Source organism: Podarcis bocagei (assembly GCF_964188305.1).
Source record: "Podarcis bocagei genome assembly, chromosome: 5".
Lineage (NCBI taxonomy): Eukaryota > Metazoa > Chordata > Lepidosauria > Squamata > Lacertidae > Podarcis > Podarcis bocagei.
The window spans coordinates 58,113,056-58,134,467 of record NC_138129.1 but is presented as its reverse complement, the minus strand read 5'-3'; the positions used below and the strand labels follow the sequence as shown (position 1 = coordinate 58,134,467).

Here is a 21,412-nt window from a genome sequence, read left to right as displayed (position 1 = left end):
GTAGTTGAAATTTCATTACTGCAGTAATGAGCTCTTTCGACTTCTATTATCCTTGCACAGCTGCCAACCAGAAATGCAGAGTCATCAAGTGAGCAGCGAGGCTAATAAATGTCAATTTCTTTTTATGAAGAAGCTACTCTATTTCTTGTAATAGAGAGTTCTTTGTATTCACAGTCCACACAAAAGGCAGCACCTGAGAGTACAGAAATACTTGGCAGTCTCTAACCAATATCCCTCCCCCTTCTCGTTTAGCATTTCTCATCACAAATTCATATTTTTGGTGTACTAAGCTTAAATCTTGATTATGAAACTTTTGATACTTTAGTATATACAAATATAAAGTCCAATTTTAATATTAAATATTGCTAAAACCTTTAGTGTTCAAAACCTCAAATCAGAAACAAAATAATTATGGTGGGTTGCTTGGCTGATTTAAAAAAAGAATTCATAGCCATAAGTAGCTTTTTGGAATGTGGTTTTCCCTCATGCACAATGGTCCAGTTGGCATGTAACACTAAGCCAAACCATGGCTTAGCACAAACAACCAATTGTACAGGTCCCTGGAACAAAGATCACAGCCACAACACTCCTCCCCCGATCCAGCTGCTGTTGTTGTACCCATGGCTAAGTCATGGTTTGGCTTAATGTTGTACCTGAACCTGGGTTTGTGGTTTGACTCATACCACAGAAACCATGAGCAGTAAACAAAGAATGAGCTTTAGCATAGCGTGTGAACTGGATATATGAAAACTTTGCTTGAATTCTAAATTATTATTGCTGCCTGCAAGCTCATAGCTTCTTTTCTCAAAGGTTTTAGCTTATAGCAACAGAAACATGGTACTTTTCAATGATAAAATTATGTGGCAGTTCATTAACCTTCTAGTCAATAAGTTTTACTTTTCAGAGGACACATATAGGATTGCACTGTTAGTTCTTGGGATAGGAGTGATGCAGTGTGGGTTTATTGCACATCAGACCTGTAACATTATATGGATTTTGCAACAGCACTTGGCATCTGGGTGTAAGGCTGAGGCTGCAATCACAGGCCTATTTACTTCAAATGAAGTCCTATTGAAATCAGTGGGACAGTTCCAAGTAATGTTCAGGCTCCCACCCAAAACACACAGGCAGAGGCTGTTATTTTTAAGAAAGAGATTTTTATTCAGGCAAGTACAGGGTCAGCAGCAGACACAGTGCTCAGGAGTCATGATTCAAGAGTAGGGCAAGAAGTTCAGAACTGGATGGAAGCAACAAAGATGTCCCAACAGGTTTTCCCACCCCTCCCTCCAAACCTTTAACCATGAGGCATGGTCTGCTCACCTGCAAGACTCTCTCACACTGTGGGAATGTCAAGCTTGCAAGCGAACATTCTGTTGGGGGTGAGTGGGTCTCCTCTCACCTGTGAAGGCAGTTCCTGGTTCTAGGTGACAAAGCTGCACTTTCCTGTTCAGACACCACCTGTTCATCTCCATTGACTGATTAAAGTCCTCCCCAGCCTCCATTGAGGCTCTCCGCTCTATAGAGCCTCAGAGGTCAGAACCATCTTCACTGCTTCCTTTTCCAAGGTGACTGACATTAAGGGTGTGGGATCCCCCCATACTCCAACCCAGGGCCACACAGTTAATATCTCACCTCTGTTTCTTTCTCCTTCTCTTTCTGGGGCTGCCAGTCCAAGCCCAAGCCTGACAGTGCTGTGGGGCTCATAACAAGTAAACCCAGTGAGAATTAGGCTGTAAGTCTCAAGTTTCTTCTGGAGTAAAAATCGGAGGGAGTAACTGGTGTGACATGGCACTTACAGAGGTCACAAATGGTATGTTTTCACCCCACCGTCTTCACCCCACCGCCCTGCGGAGGCTTTGCGCAGCCATCCTGAAGCTAGAACAGCGAGACGGAGGGCTGCGCAGTGCCCCGTCTCGCTGTTTTGGCTTCGGGGACAGCCTTTCAAGCCTCTGCAGGGCGGCGGGGTGCCTTCACCCCGCCGCCCTGCGGAGACTTTGTGCAGACATCCCAAAGCTAGAACAGCTTCGGGCTGCAGGCAGCTATCCGCAAGCCTGCGGAGCCCGGCAGGAGTTCCCTCCGGGCTCCCAAGGCTTGTGGATAGCTTCCTGAAGCCTGGAGATTGAGAGGGGTCGCTGCGCACCGAACCTCTCGCTCTCCAGGCTTCAGCGAAAGCCTGCATTCGCTCCATAGGACGCACACACACTTCCCCTTCATTTTTTTTTGGGGGGGAGTACGTCTTATAGAGCGAAAAATACGGTAGATTTTGCAAAAGGATCTTGGAACATACTGGGGAGTATCCAGTGGTGTGGAATCTGCTTCCATTTGTGTCGTGAGACTTTCCCTTCTCTCTACTACAGCCTCCCACATGCCCCCCAGGCCTGCTCTGGAGTGTTGGGGAAACGTCAGGGCAGATTTGGGAGTGCATGAAGGCTGCAGATGAAGGAGAAATCTGTAACTCCAATACTGGATAATAATACCCACTGTATTGTGATGTATGTTTGTTCTGGAAGCATTAAATATATATTTTTTTAATTTCTCAAGAACATTGGCCTTTTACATAGAAGAGGATTCTGAAATATGTGGCACAGGCTGCTGCATTTCAAAACAGTGCAGCCATTGCTTTGCTTTGGTCTGAATGGAACAAATGTTGTCATTTTCATGGTAAAAAAAAGAGTATGTGACTTTGCATTAGCAGTTGGAACACTTTGATGTTTTAAGCCTTGAAGTCTGAGTAAAGCTAACAGTAATAGATACTCTACTGTTTTGGCTGCTCTGGGCTGCCGGGGATGATGATTTGCTTTTACCCATTTGTCTGGGAAGCACAAGTGGACATCATTTCCTAAGGTTAATTACAAGGTTTTTATATTAAAAAAAGTTGACTAGAAACCAGCTGCCCAGATAGTAAATTTTTTTTTAGTCAAATACCAATATTGGAACATTTGTTTGCCTTGCAACTGATGAACAGGAAGGACTCTACAACGTATCCTCCTATAACATTTCATAGATGAAAATACAGTCATACCTTGGAAGTCGAATGGAACCCATTCCGGAAGTCTGTTCAACTTCCAAAACATTCAAAAACCAAAGTGCGGCTTCTGATCGGAAGCCCCGTCAGACGTTCGGCTTCCAAAAGAACATTTGAAAACCGGAACACTCACATCCAGGTTTTGATCGTTCAGGAGCCGATTTGTTCTGGAGCCAAGGCGTTCAAGATCCAAGGTACGACTGTACTTGTCATGGCTCAATTACCAAGCCAAAGACCACTGCTTGAACTGCCCCACCCCAGCAATTTGGCACATTGCAGAAGGCTCTGCCCTGCTTTCTGTATGCTTTAGTCATTCATTTCTGCATTAGACCTGTCCTCAACTGGTTTAATAGTTGATAGGATGTTCTGAGGAAGCTAAATTCTGATGAATGTACTCAAGCAACTTGCATCCTCCACAAACAAAAATAGAGATAGTGATTTATTAGGCAGAGAGAGTAGGGAATAAGGAAGCATGGAAGCATATGATACAGCCTAGCTACCACTAGTTATCTGAAAGCCTTGCCCACTAGGGTTTCTCCTGAACTGGAAGGTATCACTGGTAACTCTGACTAAAGATGACAGGAGTTAGTAGCCAATATTTTAATTTCCCGTGGAGCCATTTGAAATGATTTTTATGTTCTGTGGAGAATCAATCTATGTACCTTCAGTGGCTAAGCACAAAAAAAAGAGTCTTGTGTTTTTACAGCTGAACTTAATAAACCTTAGTGTTATGAATCTGGGCTGCTACTGTTAGGAGTGCCCCACCTATTGCAGTAAGTATGTGATTATTTTAGTGCCATTCCATGCACTTTGCATAAACATCTCTTTAAAAAACAAACCATATTTGTTGGCAGTTAAATATTAAACCCAGCCTTTGGAAGTTAATATTAAACCTAGCAAGAACTGCTTAAACTCAGAACTAAATTTATATTTTAGGAAAAGGTCAGTTGGCCCGGGAGAGTGTGTTAGATCTCTCTACTTGTACTTACAAGGTGTGAATGGAAAAATAAGAAGAAAATGACATGTATGTGTCCTATTAAGAATGTAAGATGCATTTTTATCATGTGCAGTTCATATAAAGGAAAGTAGATAACATTTTTATTACATTTAGATTCTATATGGTGCTTTTTCTGAGCGTTTGAGTAATTCTTACAAAATTCCTACCAGGTAGTCCAGTATTATTATCCTCATGTATGAGAGATCTGTGGTGGAGTATAATGGTACCTGCCAATAGAATCTTAATAGTCTGTCACAGCAGACTTATCAACACACTTGGTCAGTCTTCCCCATCTTGGTGCCCTCCAGATGTTTTAGGCTATAGTTCTCACCATTCCCTGCCTGTCCACCTTCGTTTGATCCAAACAACAATACTTTGAAGTTGGTTAGGAAGAGAGTTGGGGAGTAAGCTTCATGGCTAAGGCTGTTATCCTAACCTCAGGTTCCCAGGAGTAAGCCCCATTTATGTACATAACTAGAGGTACCACTGTATATCAGTAGGCTTTACTTCTGACCAGACATAGTTAAGATTGCCCTGCAAGTGGGGATTTGTAGCTGGTTCTTCCCAATTGTAGTCTGAGCACTCTTAAGTGCTCTGTTAAACTGATTTTCAGTGTACTATCCTGACTCTACTTTTACTCTGATGGGATGGTGACTTTGGACAGAATTATCTGGGGGCCTCTTACTAAAGGACTGAACCTAGAGCACAGCTGGAAAATTACTTCCTGCAGTTTTATTTCAGGATTACTTAGATGAAGTAAATTGCATGCTTTGAACGCTCATAAGGACTGTTATTATTTATTATTTTGAGTTTCAGCATTAGAGATTGGAGCGTGAGTATCCTTCGAGGAACAGAGACCACATAACACGGGAGATTTTAATTGGGCTTCGTTTTGACCTGGACTGTGTTCCTCTCTATCCATGCTAGCCGTGTGCTTCTTCGCCTCTATTCAACACAGGGAGGAAAGGGCCACTGCAGGATGAGAAGTATCCTGTGTGTTGTATGGGTTGGATGGTCTCCCCAAAAGGGCTCATGGAGTTTTGGTGCTGGAGCTTGAAGACCTAGTGTACAAAATAGTATAAAGCCATCACTTTTTCAGATGCATTTTGTTGATGCATTTTGATGCACTTTTTCAGATGCATTTTGTCTGTCTATCTATCTATTTGAAGCCAAGCAGAACTAGGGTAGACCAGTAGCTGGATGAGCAACCACCTAAGAAGCCAGCTCATACTAGCTCAGGTAGAAAACAAGCAAATTGGGTTATTTTAATTCTTTGCAGTCTGTGACTGTTCCGCACCCCCACAACTTTTAGGATGGCTAGATGCACTTTTTAAGTAGTTATCTAGAATTGAGGGAACTTTTGCAGGTGCAACTTGTGCATGCATGAAAATGCCACACCTATCAAAATATCCTCTTCTACACAACCATTGAAGGCGAGAATCCATCTTCCTTTGCATTTGGTTGGTAGCACGAAGTAGGGAGGTGGTTTGCTGGGTGTAACCAAGAGCAACCATGGTGATACAGTGAGGAGATGCCTTCCCACCTGTACCATTCAGCACTGGGTAAGCAGGCAGTTGCTAAGAGGATAGTGCAGGTTCCAGACATCTGTGCTTGCATAGTGCTGGCTGTGGCTCCATCACTGCCTGCTGGCTCTGAAAGATAAATGGAGGAAAATCTTGCTGTACTTTGGCCACTTGTAGTTTTGCCTAATTTACCTCCCTCACCTGCTGATGCTGTTGGTTACCTTTCTCTGCCTCTGTCCTTTTCTCTTGATCTCTCCCTTTCATTTTAAAAAGAAACTCAAGCAAAGAAAATTGTGATGTCTCTGCTGTGATCCACCTTAGGCTCAATATTCCACACACACACACACACAAGGTCAAATTACTGAGGCAGTACCATTGTGTGAATGCTGCCATATGTCTATAAGTTACAATAATTTGCTGTAAATGTTAGCAACTCTGCTCCAGCATTGTTTGCTTGGTATCCACTTATTTAGATTGAATAACAGATATATGGTGAATTCTTATAATCCTCTGAAGAACATTGAGATGTTCTAAATAATAATGGTGATTTACTGGAACAATGTAAGGTTGCTTGTTAGTTATATTAAAATAGATAGCATAGCCTGCCATGATACTTTTGGTAGGACCCACACATCCTCCCTCTGCACTTCAAGATGCAGATTGATCAGTTAGCAAATGCTGGAACATTTAAGTTTTATTTAAACAAGCTTTCTCATTTAATTTTGTGGATATACTAAATGCTTCATGCTTTTCTTTTTCTGCAGGCAGCTATAAATGGTGTTATACCACAGGAAAATGGGATTTTACAAAGGTAGGTGGCAAACTTTCTCACTATTAGTCCTTCTAAGCATATGGAACAAATCATTTCTATTGTTAGTGAGCTGCTATTGGCACCAGTTGTTCCTGTATCTTGCTGTAGCTTTCAAATGTTAAAATTTCTAGGTTGGAAGAGCTTAATAAATAGTGGACCATTTTTTCTTTTTTCCTCCTGCTTACCAATACCTTTTATTTTTGTGTCCTGTCTTTTTATGTTGTAAGCCTGTGAGCACTGCTAAAACTTTAAAATCTGCAACTTTTTATTGCTCAGCTTATGAATTTTTTTTTGCTCTGATCCAGCAGGGGCAATCTGTAAACCAGGGGAAAAGCTGAATTTGAATAATCTTTTAGGTACTGTGTGTGTAAAAAGGTGCTGTACGGAGGGAAACCAATCCCCTTCTTCCAGACATGGGGCTACTTGCATTGTGCTTCTATATCGGCACCCTGCCAAACAGATAGGTCAGTATGGTTTGGGGAGGATAGTGGGGCTAATCCCTTCTCCTTTCCTACTTAGCTCTGAAACCTCACAGCCCTGGCCATCTGTTTAGCAGAGAAGATCTTCGTATGTAGTAATGCTCCTGCAGCCCACTTCAGCACACACAAAATCTCTGAATTGGGGCCAATACAGTTTTGCATGGAAATGTATACACCTAAACACAGCACATCCATTGTTCATCTTAGCTTTGAAACGGCCCATGGCTTCAGAGTTGAGAATTGCTCTTTGTTCTCCCTGATGAGCGAGAAGGAAAAGAGGCCTCTGTATAAGAGAGAATCATAGTGCTCTATTTGTTTGTTGACCCACCCACCCTGCGCGACACACATACAATTTGGGATGCAGAACGATAGGAATTACCCTACCGGATGGTTGAGATGATAAATGTTCTAAGGCTGAAGCAGTGCAGATGTGTAAGCAACCACTCACAGCACAGTTCAAGCTGGCAACATCTGAGTTTTTTAACGTTTTATTTTGCACTGAAGCCTTGGGACATTTGAAACCGTATACAAAAGGTCAGCATGAACTTCCCTTCTTTTTTTAAAAAAAGGAAGAGACATGAGAAGGGACAAATTTTTAGCTGCCGGCTTATAAATATAAAGCTTCTTAATTTAGACATCATGGCTTGATCATAACTAACTACTTAGAATTTCCACTGAAATGTTGCCTACTTAAAACACTCTCCCACTTCTGTGGCAATGCTCACAGTATTTTTTATAACTAAGAATAGAAGGAAAAGGTAACAGAACACTGTATTTTGGCAGAGCTACTAATATAACCCCCTGCCCATCCCTGATTAGATGCTTGTCTAAATAAAATCACTTTATATCGATCTGTTCAGTAGTTGTTTTTATATATTTATACATGCTTTCAAGGGAAGGGGGTTCCAAAGCTGGGGAGAAATGTATATGCCCATACTATTGTCTTCTTTTCAGCAAGAGTTGAATCAAAGACTGCTTTCAAACACATAGGGATCATAATAGGACATAGCAAATATATGGCAGCCTAAGTCATCTAGGGCTTTCCAGAACTGATTTGTGCTTTGGGGGGACGGGGGACGGGACAGGAAGCCAATGCAGTCCTCAGAGCACTGGTCTAATATGCTTCTGGTGACCCTTGCAAAATGGGTTGTCGTGTTCCGTATTGGCTGCAGTCTCCTGATATTCTTTAGCATAAGATACTGTCAGTGATTATACAGAGTTCACTCTAGATGTTAAACCTGCTAAAAGAGACCTATGCATTTTTATTAATGCACAGTACCTAGTATCCTTCAACTGCATTTGTAATTAATCTATGAGGAGATGCAGAATATTTTAAATGTGTAGTAGTAAAACCCTGCAAGTCATGCCCAGGTGAAGCTGCAAGGTCTGGGATAGCACATCAAAAGAACCATTGTCTGTGTTTGCATGTATCAGTAAGCCAGGGTTTCTGACTTATGGCTTAACATGAATGGTCGCGCTGGTGCATGGTGCCCACATGCTGCTTTTTCATTCTTACCCTGGCATGAGTGGGGTGAAAAAAACAGGAAGCCTTGGCTTCTCATCATGTCTGAACTAGAGAGCATAGTTTTTCGCTGCCTAACAAACCATGATCTATTAGCTATTGACAAACCATTGTTTAAGATTGGGTAGTGATTGTGGCTTATTAGGGAGTAACCAACCATGATATCTGGCTCAGACATAATGGGAAATCAGGTTCATTTGCATATGTTACTGACACACAAGAGAATAGCAAAGTGGGAGTGTTGCACCCATATGCTGCTTATCCATGTCAAACCACAATAAGCCAGAAATCCTGCCTTATCTTTACATGTGTTAGTTTTTGTAGTAGGTTTCACCCTTTATCTTTAGAGTGAGTTTGCTGAATCACTCATGGGAAGTCTTGGGCAGGAGGAATTGCTCAGTCACCAATTGTAGTGAAGAAGTCTGGCAAATATAGTATTTCATAAGCATTTAGCTTTAATATTTTAAAGATGACTGTAAAAAGTAGGGCCAACCAAGTGAGTGCTGGTTGTAAAGGTGGTTTTTCATCCCTTTTATAGCTGGAATGGTACCTTAAAAAATGTATTACATCTAAAGGCATCCAGAGTAGAAAAGGTAGTCCAAATCCTGACAACTTGATGAACTATTTCAGGATGCTGGAGGAATTCATTTCAAGCATGCCGGTTTGTGGCTAATAACTCCTAGAATCAGTCTTGAACAAGAGCAACATGCCTGCTACTTGAACTCTAGCTTCTGCGCCATTCCTGGTTTCAACCCCAAGATATGTTCAGAGAACCCAAAAAAGTTGTTCTAACAAATTAACTGCCTGTGTTTTCTTAAAAGCCTACGTATGTGTGTTTCCCTCCCCAGTGAATATAGTGGAGAGACTTCACAAGGGCCAGCCTATGGTCCCGCTAGCCATCCTTCCTCCTCATCGTCAACACCTTCTTCATCTTCTGCGTTTCGCCATGTAGTGCCATCCAGACAGATAGTGGAAAGACAACCACGAATGCTTGACTTCAGGGTTGAGTACAGAGACCGAAATGTGGATGTAGTACTTGAAGACAGTTCAACTGTTGGTAAGAAAGCTGTTGCAAGAAGGGACTGACAAAATTAAAATGGATGTGTGCCTAAACTACAGTGCAAGTTCATTTCTTTGAGAGGCTTGTGGGGAGAGAGGATGTTTGAAAGCACCACTTTTAAAGCCAGTGATGCTCTACCTGTTTGAGTAGGGGGAATGGGGGCCAGTTCTTTGAGTGAACAAATCAACATGACAAACAGGACATAAATTTTCTTGCTGCACAACAGTGATGGGGGCCCAGAAATGTGATAATCTCCAGGCAGAGTAGCGTCTAAGACTCGAAAGAAGTTTCTAAAATTCTTCCTTTCTTGGAGCAGCATCATTGGAGCCTTTCTTTTTTTGCAAAATAAGGGACTCTTTTCTTTCTTTCTTAAAATTTATCATTATCTCTTTGGTACTCCTACAAGCCTCAAAGATAACTAAGCAGTACCAGTTTGACTCTCAGTGAATTTACTCTCTTCTTAAGTCACTTTATATAAACTGGAAACATATGGGATTTACTAAATAATATTTCTGTGACTTGAGAATATAACTAGAGACATCCATAGTCTGTATAACCCCTTTGGCCAAATAATTTTAGAGGAGAATACAATTGTTTTCATGTTTTGTTTGTTAAGAACATCGTTCAATGACCTCTGATCACTGAGGTGGCATGCAAACATTTCCTTTTAAAAAATGTATTCAGATTATGATAACATATTTGGATTGTTATTATTCAATGCATCAATACACCTATAATTTTCTAATTTCTGTACATGTATTAAAAGACAAATTAGTCTCTGCCTACAGATGCAATACAATGGAAAAAGGAATGGGTTAGGAGAGGAAAGACAGCATTGGAGCAGCTTCTCCACTGGCCAAGGCCAGGTTTGTCTTCTTGGCCTTCTCTTTCTGGGATGCAGGGGGTGGAGCCTACCAGTGGCCCTTGGTCCCCTGACCTGTAGCAGAGGCCAGAACATGATTTCCTTTTGGTGCTTAGTGTATTTCAAAACCATCTGTGTATTGCTTCTAGTATTTGCTCCACATCAGCTAAGGTGAAGCATCTTAAAACTTTAATTGTAATATATGATCGAAGAGTGACATCTAGTGGCATGTTCTAATTATTGGCTGAGCATGTACTTGTTTGGTCAGTCTCTATTTCCCCCTCCCAGTCCCACCCCCCTTATTATGCTCAATTCTCCACCTCATTTAGTTGTTTGAACTTTTTTTTGTGGGGGACATGATTTCATAATTTCTGCTGGCTCACTATCCTTCAATTTCTTTTTGCAGATGAGAGAACAATATTCAATATGCACAACTCTCATTAGGATGGTGCCTAGAGCAACAACATTTAGTCAGTCCTAACACTTTGATAAGGTTAAAAAGGTGCCCCTGATTAATGAGGCAGCAGGCTTTTGAATTTTTGTAAGGGTCTTCAATACAAGGCTTTAATCTGAAAAAGAGGGGAGGCGGCAAGATCTGCCTTAAGAGGCTCTTCACATAGGGTGGTTGCGGCAACACATCTTAAAACAAAGGGTTGGATCCAGAGAAACACTCACAGGAAGGGTGGGTGGAAGGTGACTTTACATCCCTCTTCTCGCCATTGAGCCCCCGAAAAGGCTTTTCTAAAGGTTGGGGTTTCTACTCAGTGGGTTAGGGTGGTCTAGCCTAGCCTGTGATGGAGAGGGAATGGGGAATCACTGAAAATCACATGAATTCACCTTCTGTACTTGGTTTTTGGGGATCCCTTTAGGATCTTTGGCCCCCATACCACAGTTCTCCCCCTGAGTGGAATCTTCTGATCGTCAGGAGAGGCTTTTTCAGGGCTGCTAAGAGACCCAAATTGTACATTACATTGATTGATTTGGTGGGGAGGATGACTTGGTGATTTCAGCCTGTGTGTGCTGGCTTTTATTCATGTGCATCTTATTTTAAACATTACAGTTATTGTGGGGGTTGCCGAGGAGTGCCATAAGTGGAGGAGGTATGCTCAGTGGGCAGATCAGACAAGGCATAATCTTGCCTGCCTGCCTGCCTCCCTCCCTCCACCGGTTATAGATAGGGAGAAAGTAAAGGTGGATACTATCCAAACCAGGCCACTGCTTTGTTTTGGTATATTGCCCAACTAGTAATTAAGATAGTATATTAATCCAGTGTATCATTAGAATATTATTCCAGATGGTGATATTTGGTTCAGTAGCTGAACTTCACAGGAGGATGTGGGTAGTGTTACTGAATCACAAACACACAAATTTACCTTTTACTTTATCTGGATAATTTATTTCCCTTCCTCCTGCAGTGTAAAGTCACCATGGTTACATTCTCCTTTCTTTTAAAAAAAATGCAAAATAACAATACCTGTAACCTGGAGGGGGGGGGGGAAGAACCTTGAAGGTGCTTCCGATATGGAGAACACATTGAATAGACAATAGGAAACCTTTCCTTTGGCTTTTGGATTAAAGAACGATCAGTCTTCCTCTTGCTTCATTGCAATATTACATGAACATACTTATGAGATATGTGAAAAAACCAGACACTTCATTTGCACCTCTTAAATGCCACTGTAGAATCCCCTTTTTAGCTAATCTTTGTTATTATAACACAAACAGTGTTCTGGACCCCTCCCATCTGCGTTGTGCTCAAGGCCCATTTTCCCATTACGTGCACTCAAACCTAGATTTGCCATCAAGTGCACCCTCCAGCAGGCCACTCAGGTCCCCAATGAGTGTGGCTTGATGATGCACATGTTTACAACTATGTACATGTCACACTTGTAGTATTTTGAACTAGTATTTAAAATTGTTCGCCCATGTTTAGCAGCTGTTGCACAAAATGTCCGCTAGATGGAGTTATGCTACACCACCAATGAATAAAGATGTAATTTTCATTACAGTCTGACTTGTATGACATCTACCTAATGCCACGAGACTAATAATTTTTCCACATATTATTGTGAAATGACCGCTCTTTTGGACAATGCTTAATGTAATTCTGTATGGTGAGGCAATTGCTTGCTTGTAGGGCGTTTTCAAGGAGGGCATGGGGGAACCACAAATCGGAATCGGAAAAATAATACAAAGACTGTTAAGGAGATGGTTGTTTTTCTATCTTGGTATCTTCCAAACATCTGTACATTTGAAATCCGCAGTGCTGTTCACAGAGATAGATAAGATTTCTCAATTGCAGAAAGATTTTGGCCCCACTGATGGCAATAATAGGCAATGGGAAACTGTTTCTGCAGTGACATTGGAAGGGGCCAATGGTTAGTGATGTAGAGAAAGACTTTTTCATAGCTGTAGAGTTCAGTCCTGGCACCTGAGTTGTAAAGGTTTGAAGCAGGTGACCTGGGAAAAGCCATTAACAGGCACCTTGTTGTTGCCTGTCTGTGTGGACAGAACTTGGCTAAATAGACCTTTAGTTCAGTCCCTTGTAAAACAGCCTATTATTTCCCCTATAATAGGGATGGGGAACCTTTTCTTCATGAGAACCACATTTCCTCCTGGGGACCACTTGCCAGTGGTGGGAGGAGCTGTGTTGCTATGTTCCAACCTTGCAAAAACCAAAGGTTTCTCTGCACTTATACATACATCTCTCCAGCTCCTCACTCTCCTATCCAGACCAGCAAGGGGCAGATTCCAGCCAGGCAAAAGATCTTGAGGATGGCATGGAGAGTGGCCAGTGTCTGGTATGGTGTCAGGAAGAGGTGTTTGGCCCAGGAAGGCGGTGCATGGTCTAGGGAGAGGTCTGAGGGCCAGATAGAAGGGTTGTATTTGGCCCCTGAACCTCAGGTTCCTCACGTCTGTTTTGTAAGATGGTAAATGAGTGATAGTATTTTGATCTTAATCTTTGTGAACTTTAAACATATACTTAAGCAGTACTTACAAGCAAAAGTACTGACTGACATATTAAAAATCAATAGGAGTTGAAGGGTTGCATGTGAACTATATATCCTGTACAACAAAAATTATGCACTTCGTTGTCGTTCATTGTATACCATTTGGGGTCACTGTATCTATCTTTTCTGACATTGGAAAAACAAATAATTTTAAAGCCAATAAATATTTGTGACATAAAATGATAGTATTTGTTTTTGGCATATTTTAATGTTTTGATAGTTATTATTGCTTTGATGATTTAGAATTTATCCTAAATAGTATTTTAACATTCTGTTGTTTGTTTTATGCTATTATATACTCTGAGAGAAAGAGAGAGAATGTTATCTCTAGATTTGTGTCTTATTAAATTCTTCGGTAATGTTGAAACTACAGTAACAGTATGGAATGTTTGGGCTTCTCAGGCCTAGTAACTTGTCTTTTTGCCAATGTTTACTAAAGATGAATGCCGAAAAAACATAAATATGGACAATACTTTTGTTTTGCAGGAGAGATCAAACACATTTTAGAAAATGAGCTTCAGATTCCTTCATCAAAAATGTTGCTAAAAGGCTGGAAAACTGGAGACGTAGATGACAGTGTAAGTTCCTATATTTGTCCCAGAATCAAATGCTGGGCTTTCTGCTACACTCAGGTTAACCTGCTTCATATAGTTGCTGTGAAGAAAAAATAGGAATTGGGAGAATCGTGTACACCGCCTTGAGCTCCTGGGGGTACACTTGGTTTTTTTTAGAAATACACAGACATGAACGCTAATGATTCATTTATAGATAAACCAAAATGGCCCTTGCTTTGAGGTGAACGTACCTGATGCAAAATGTTTCTAATTTCCAACATTTTTTCCCTATAGACTGTTCTAAAAACTCTACACTTGCCAAAAAACAACAGCCTCTATGTCCTAACGCCTGATTTGCCACCACCTTCCTCATCAAGTATGCCTGGGTAAGATACAATTTTTTAAAATACGTTTGAGCATAGTAAAATAGCACAGCATGTGAGGGGTTTGCATTAACAATGTTGCCAAATCAGAATTAGACTTCCGTTGCCTTTTGTTTTAAAATAATATTAATACTGGACTTTGTGCTCACTTCTCCCCATAGTAAACATTTATGTAAAGGTAAGGTAACAAATGAATGGGATGCAGGTGGCGCTGTGGTCTAAACCACAGAGCCTAGGGCTTGCCAATCAGAAGGTCGGCAGTTCGAATCCCTGCGATGGGGTGAGCTCCCTTTGCTCGGTCCCTGCTCCTGCCAACCCAGCAGTTCGAAAGCACGTCAAAGCGCAAATAGATAAATAGGTACCGCTCTGGCGGGAAGGTAAACGGCATTTCCGTGTGTTGCTCTGGTTCGCCAGAAGCAGCTTAGGCATGCTGGCCACATCACCTGGAAGTTGTACGCTGGCTTCCACAGCCAATAAAGTGAGATGAGCGCCGCAACCCCAGTGTCGTCTGTGACTGGACCTAACGGTCAGGGGTCCCTTTACCTTTACCTTTAAGGTAATAAATACTAGAAGGGAGATATTTTTTCTGTCCAATTTCTTCAAAGATAATTGTTAATAGATTTTTAAATTCTTGTTCTTGACACACTCTAATCCGGGTAATTAAAATTGGTGGGTGGGTGTTCTTGATGTGTAGAATGGATATAATATGAACAGGAATCATCATGTAGAGTGGGAGATCATCCAAGATTATTTTATGGTTCCTTCAAGCCATATCTATCATTTTCCCAAGGTAGATAACTTATGGGCAAGGGTGCAAAGTTGAATGAATTATTTGGAGGGGGAAGGTAAGTCCCACCCTGCAAAACTGAACCCAAGACATGGCACACATACACCAATTGAATTGCAATGCCCCTAAACTTGGGAGGGGGCAGCCCCCTTAAATATTTTATGGGGGGGGGAGGCGGAGGGACCTCATCCCCTAGAAGTAGGCTCCTGTGCTTATGGGTGTGAATAACCTGAACAGCATGTAGATTACAAGCCAGTTGTATTTTCAATTGAACACTTCAGTTATTAGCAGTTGGAACGACAAAATAAAATGTGAGCGCTGATCACAACGTATGAGAATTTATTTTTAAGTACTGACCTGTAACACAGCTACTAATGTTCAAGTGTCTGCACACACAAGAGTGCAGTTAAATAGAAATAGACCACCATCTTAGGAATGGTGTCAGTCCTTTCCCTTCTATATACAGGTGAAAGATCTTTGCATACAATGGATAGCTGAAGAAGACAGAATTAGGATTCAATCGGGATTGGAGAACAGCATGGTGTCCTCCATATGTTGTTGGGGTCCAACTCCCCTTGGCCCCAGACAGCATGTTCAGTGGACAGGGCTGATGAGTATTGTATTCTAACAACATTGGCTATCCAAGGTGTTGTATGTGGAGCTGTCTTTTAAGCCCCTTTGGAAATTCCAGTTACTTCAAAAGAGAGCTGCTAGACTGCTAAGTGGGATCGCTGGAAGGGAACACAATCCTGTCATTCGTTAGCTGCTATGCTGGCTACTGATCTGTTTTCAGGCACTGTTCACAGTGCTTGTGCTTACCTTTTTTAAAAGCCTTAAGTGCCTTGGAAGTTGGATAGATAAGGACCGCCTTCATCCTCATGAGCTTGGCTGAATGCTGTGAACCTCTTCAGAGGTCCTCCTTTGAGCCCTCACTCCCTGTTTATAGAGTTAGATAGGTGGTCACTGGAGAGGGGACTTCACAGTTGTGCAGGACTGTCTGGTGCTAAATTTTATGTCTTTTGCTGGGCACTGAACAACCTTTCCATTTGCTCAAACCTTCCAACATTTCCCCCCAAGCTGATATCCCCCCTTAGCTGGGGATATGAATTGCCACCTTAAATTTTGAGGAGGATGGTCAGTACCTACTACTAGAGTTGCCATATTTCAAAAAGTGAAAATCCGGACACAAAATTATTGAGCTATTTTTGGCAAAGTTGTTGAGCTTTCTTTTTTTTTTGCAAAACCTCCCCAAAATGAAGTTTTTGAGTTATTTTTAAGGAAATTCACCCCAAAAAATCAACACTTCTGACATAGGTTGCCATACACCTGACATTTTTACCGATTTTTGGAAATTCCACCCAGACACTATTTCCGATGGACGAATCCTGGATATATCTGGGAAATCCTGGATGTATGGCAGCCCTAAGCTACATAATCTTGGGGAAAGTTATTCTGAGAAAGTCATCATGGCAATTTGACATTGAAATCAGTGGTACTTACTTCGGAGTAGATATGTATAAGCTTGAGCTGCACACGTTTTAGTGACTGTACACTTTAAAGTTTTTTTATTTCAGGCTTTTTATGAGACAGTCTCATAAATCTCAAAGTTTAAAAATGTAAACAAGCAGAAACCCTTCTCATTTATCATACTAGCCAGATTTTCTGACTGATTGATGTTTGAGACTAATCTGCCATCTCCTGCTGCATTAGCTACAACAAACATTACATTTACATACCAAGCTCATATTTTGTTTTAGTGTAAATAAACTGTAATTATAGTAAATTTGGATGTCTGTTGACACGAGCTTGTATAAATCAGTATGTTTGCAATAGAAATGTTGATCATTATGTGTCATGATATTTTGTTAAAATTTAGATGTTTAAAGGGAAAAACGAATCAATATGAATAATGAATATTTTTTTGTGCTGAAATTCATGAAGAGCCTTTGTGGAGCAGAACCTAGAATAATGGAGGTGGCAAGCCATTGCCCCAATCATGCTGATTCTGAAAACATTGTTTTATTTTCAGAGACAGATTTATCTATTAAATAGCCAAAATAATTGAGATTAGATGCTATTCCCAAGCACTGAAATAGGTGAGAATTTTCCAAAGTATATTAGGAACATCTGGAACTATAACATCAATATCTAAATATGAAACCCTTGAAAATAATAATACTAATAAAAAGCCAACTTAGATTTTCTGCATGTATTCCAGTTTCCTCATAATCATGATCATGCAGAAAAATTCCCTTTTGTACAGTGAAAACCATGAAAGAACACACCTGAATCAAAATATAGTTATAATGTTGGCTTACCTGCTGCCCTCCCATTTATTGTTGGACTCCAAATCCCATCAGCCTTAACCCGCATAGCCAGGGATGATGGGTGTTATATTACATCTAAAGGTAAGCTGCTTTAGCTGTAGGATAACCATGGAAAAATTAAACTGACTTATTGCTTTTTTCCTTATTTTTATTAGCAGCTGAAGTGAAATACTCTTGTTTTTTTGGGCTGCAAACCTACACCCACTTACTGTATAGCGTAAGCTCCATTGAATTTCGTGAGATTTACAGCACAATCTGAATTACATAGTAATGTATGTAGTGACTGGTGTGTCAGGGAATGTGTGAGGCATTATGGAGATGGAGATGGAGTGAGCTGCTCTGAGCTTGAGGTGTACAGAAAAAGATACATCTGTAATACTGTTACAGAATCAGCAACAGACAGCCACTCTGTCCACAGAGATACCATACATCTTCAGGGAAAAGGAGGCTTTATGCCCTCTCTGAAAAGTTAAAAGACCAGAGCAGCTCAGAACCCCCATGGGGAGATAATTCTGGAGCCTCAGATAAGTTACAGTAAAGGTCTCATTCCTTGGTGCAATGACCTCAACTTTGCATGTACAGACATATGATACAGGAAGTGTGCCTGATAACATAGGCAACAGTTAAACTGCATCTCCTTATACCAGCCTATTAGATACGTGGGAGTCCCAAGCTCTGAAGGGCTTTAAAGATAAAAATCACACCTTGAATTGGTTCTGGAAGATAATTGGTAGTCAGTGCATTTGTTGGCTACATTGTATCCCAGCCTTTCTCACTTTGCTAAAAAGAGTTTCTGTCCCTGTCTGGTACCAACAAAAATTTCCTTTCTGATGCTTCAAATGAAGTATTCCATTGGTTTTAGCCTTTTGTTAGGATTGTGGCAGAGAGACAATTTCTCTGTGTCTGTGTCTGTCTCTCTCTCCTCTCCTCCATTGTCCAGGTTTCCAAGATTGTTTCTCATATCTGCCATTTTACATTAATTGCATTGGTACAAATACTGCCATGTCTAGTTGGGCCTTAAGTGCCTGGTTTTTCCAGTGTCCATTGGGTCATACCTTGTTGCCTGAGAAGCTGAACACTTGAGTACTTCTCAAAATGTGGTTGCATGTGAATGAAGGGGTGTTTACAGCTGTATCCTGCATTTCCGAAATTTTGTAGAATTCTTACTTTTAAAAATGTAATCTTGAGTCCTTTGGGCTGCAGCAGGTTTGGGCTAAGGCAACAAATGTGTGTACCATATGTAAGTATCAAACTCCAGATATGTAACAGAGCCATGCAGATATATGTGTAGCTATCAGTGAGGTGTTCATCAGTGTCTTAGAGCAATGTCTAGATATCAAAATGATGCTTGACAGCATTGGAATGGAAAGAGAAGTAGGGGAAAGAAAGGGGATCTGGATTCCTGAAATGGAATAATCTAAGTAGAGAAACTGGCTCTCTGCTTTCCTAACAGGTGATCATATAAGCAGCAATGTATCTTTCCAGTATATGTGGAACCAAGATGTAAAGATTTAGTGCTGAGAACTGTTCATGTAATTTATCCCTTTGCCATGTATAGCTTATTATTCAAAAAGGAGATCCTTATGGAAACCTGCTTTTACATGTGCATCATTTGTGTTGGATATGATCAAAATAAGTGTCAAAATAACAGAAATGAGTGGAATTTCCCAGAAAGTACTTCCCAATTTAAAATTGTGTACAATAAACCCATTCTACTAAGATGTACATTTTTGCTTCTTCCTTGCTATAATCATGCAGAATAATAATAATTCTTAGTATTGTTCAAAATACTTATAACAAATATATAGTACAAGCTGGTCAAGAAGTGGTTGCTGCTTTTTTTTTGCCACTCTGAAAGTATTTTAATGGGTAGTTTTATTAGAGTTAAATCAGTGATGCTCACTATGCATTCATTAGGCAAGGCACTTCCTCTAATGCTGAGTTCTCACTTGGACAAATTACAGTATAATCTAATTTGTCCTCTAACCAGCATAATACATGTTGATTTAATTAATTAAAGAAAGACCAATTATTGTCTTGCTTTACACCAGCAGAGAATCCTGGTGAAGTTAGAGGATTTATTATGGTGAACTTCAAATACATTTTGCTGGTGGAACCACTGTATACCACACTTTTCTATCCTATGCTTTAGTGTTAGAGAATGAGCCAGTTTCCCTACAGGCTCTTGCAGTTGTCTCCTCCACCTCCAGACCTGCCACAAGGAGGTGGTCGGAAGCTTTTAGGTGTTTTTTTTTGGAGTAACTGCGGTTTAGTGTGTTGTCCCAAACCCCAAACAGTGGTTAATTGTAACTATGGTTAGTGGAAACAAGTCAACTTCATAAACTGGGGCCTGAAGCTGGTTTGAATCTGTGCAAGGTGGTTCAAGACAATATGATGCACTCACCAGCATGTGTGGCCCGATCCTGAATGCTGCAGTCTTGCAGTCCATTGATGAATAAACACTTTTTGCCATTCTCATGTGCTTTATACCTGCCAAAAGGGGACATGCTGTCTAGCCCTGTAAGGAAAGAAAATGAGCCAAAGCAAGCATTAGACCAGGCATCCCCAAACTTGGCCCTCCAGATGTTTTGGGACTACAATTCCCATCATCCCTGTACCAAAACGTCTGGAGTACCAAAACATCTGGAGGGCCAAGTTTGGGGATGCCTGTATTAAACACCTGCTGAAAATTTTTCTGTTTCAGCAAGCCTATCCAGACACATGATTTACTTACCTATATGTGTTTTAAAAGTTTTATTGATTTTATCTTTGCTTTTAATGATGTGGTCTTATGTATGGATCTTAGTTGTTTTATCTATAATTTTATTTTCTACACCATGTGGAGAGGTAGTTGTTTGTCTTTTGGATGAAGCAGTTTATAAATGTTCTAAATATATAAATTAAGCACTGATAGTCCATACTCTGCCTTTGGGTCTAGCTTCTGGTACAGATTAACCATGTAAATGGAAATGGACCATGTACATTTGGAACCATGTACATTTAGAAATGGATAATGAAGATGCAGTAGTTGAGATAAAATTATAAGCCTGAAAAGAATTCATTTCGCCAATTAGCCTGCCTTGGTAAACATCTGCAGTAACTAGTAATCTATGAAAATGGGAATGGGATTTGGTCATTTGACAGTGTTTCTTGAGATTTACTAGTAAAAGTATTTGTAACATTTCCCACTGGTAGTGTTAGAAACTGAGATATGAAAGCTAGGAGCTAAATGGCGCCTTAAAAATCTACACAACAACTGAATGTCTAGGCGCGCTTTTTATAGGAAGAATACAAAGCTGAAAATGAATGATCTGCAGTTCATTTTTCACATAGTCTAACCCTTCCCCTGCCCACCCCCCAGTCTTCTTAAGAGGGTCTCTTCTCCAGACTTCAGAGAGTAGATAGAAGTGGAGACACAGAAAAAGACCCTCTTTTCCTTCAATTCTGCAGTTTTAATCTGAAATCTTAAATGCAGTACTGCGCCCAGAGCTCAGAAACTGCTCACACTAATGAAATTCTCTGTCGCAAAATGCTCCTAGAACAATGGGAGTTTCAAACACTGCCAACTAGTGTCATGAAAAGTCTACTTTAGCAGTGATCGTTAACATCTGCCAAGTCTGCTGAAAAATATGGTCATGCATGCCCCCTGTGTGTGTGTTTGCACACCCACAGCCATCGGCTACAACTTGCTGTAAGGTAACATCAGAACACATTAAGACGGTACATCATCTTAGACAAAACTGCCAAAAAGGCAGTGCGCTAAAATTAGAAATAAAATAAAGTGTTTATATATGCATATATTTATTTTCTTTAATAAAAATTATGTGTAATCAGTTTATTTAGGCATCGTTTTGGAGGATATAGTTTTAACATATCAGTTTCAATAAATATATATGGTTAAATATAGCTGAACACTGTGGCAATAGCAGTTGAGTTGTGAAAATTCTAAGGAGTTAAAATGTAGCCTTAGGCGCTTCAGCCACCTTAGGAGAGAAGGAGTTAACAGGTTAGCCCCCTTGGTTATTTGCTGCATGCTTCCTTGCCTTTAGGAGTAAAAAAGAAAGCGATGAT

At 40.6% G+C, this 21,412-nt stretch overlaps 1 protein-coding gene across 1 annotated transcript in view; it reads left to right on the top strand.

The window, feature by feature from the left end:
• FAF1 (Fas associated factor 1) overlaps positions 1–21,412 on the top strand; it is a 175,557-nt gene that overhangs the window by 26,153 nt on the left and 127,992 nt on the right. The window contains exons 3-6 of the mRNA XM_081193170.1: positions 6,310–6,356; positions 9,206–9,414; positions 13,777–13,868; positions 14,139–14,230. Coding sequence (XP_081049296.1) covers positions 6,310–6,356; positions 9,206–9,414; positions 13,777–13,868; positions 14,139–14,230 — 440 coding nt within the window. The remainder of the gene's footprint in view (positions 1–6,309; positions 6,357–9,205; positions 9,415–13,776; positions 13,869–14,138; positions 14,231–21,412) is intronic.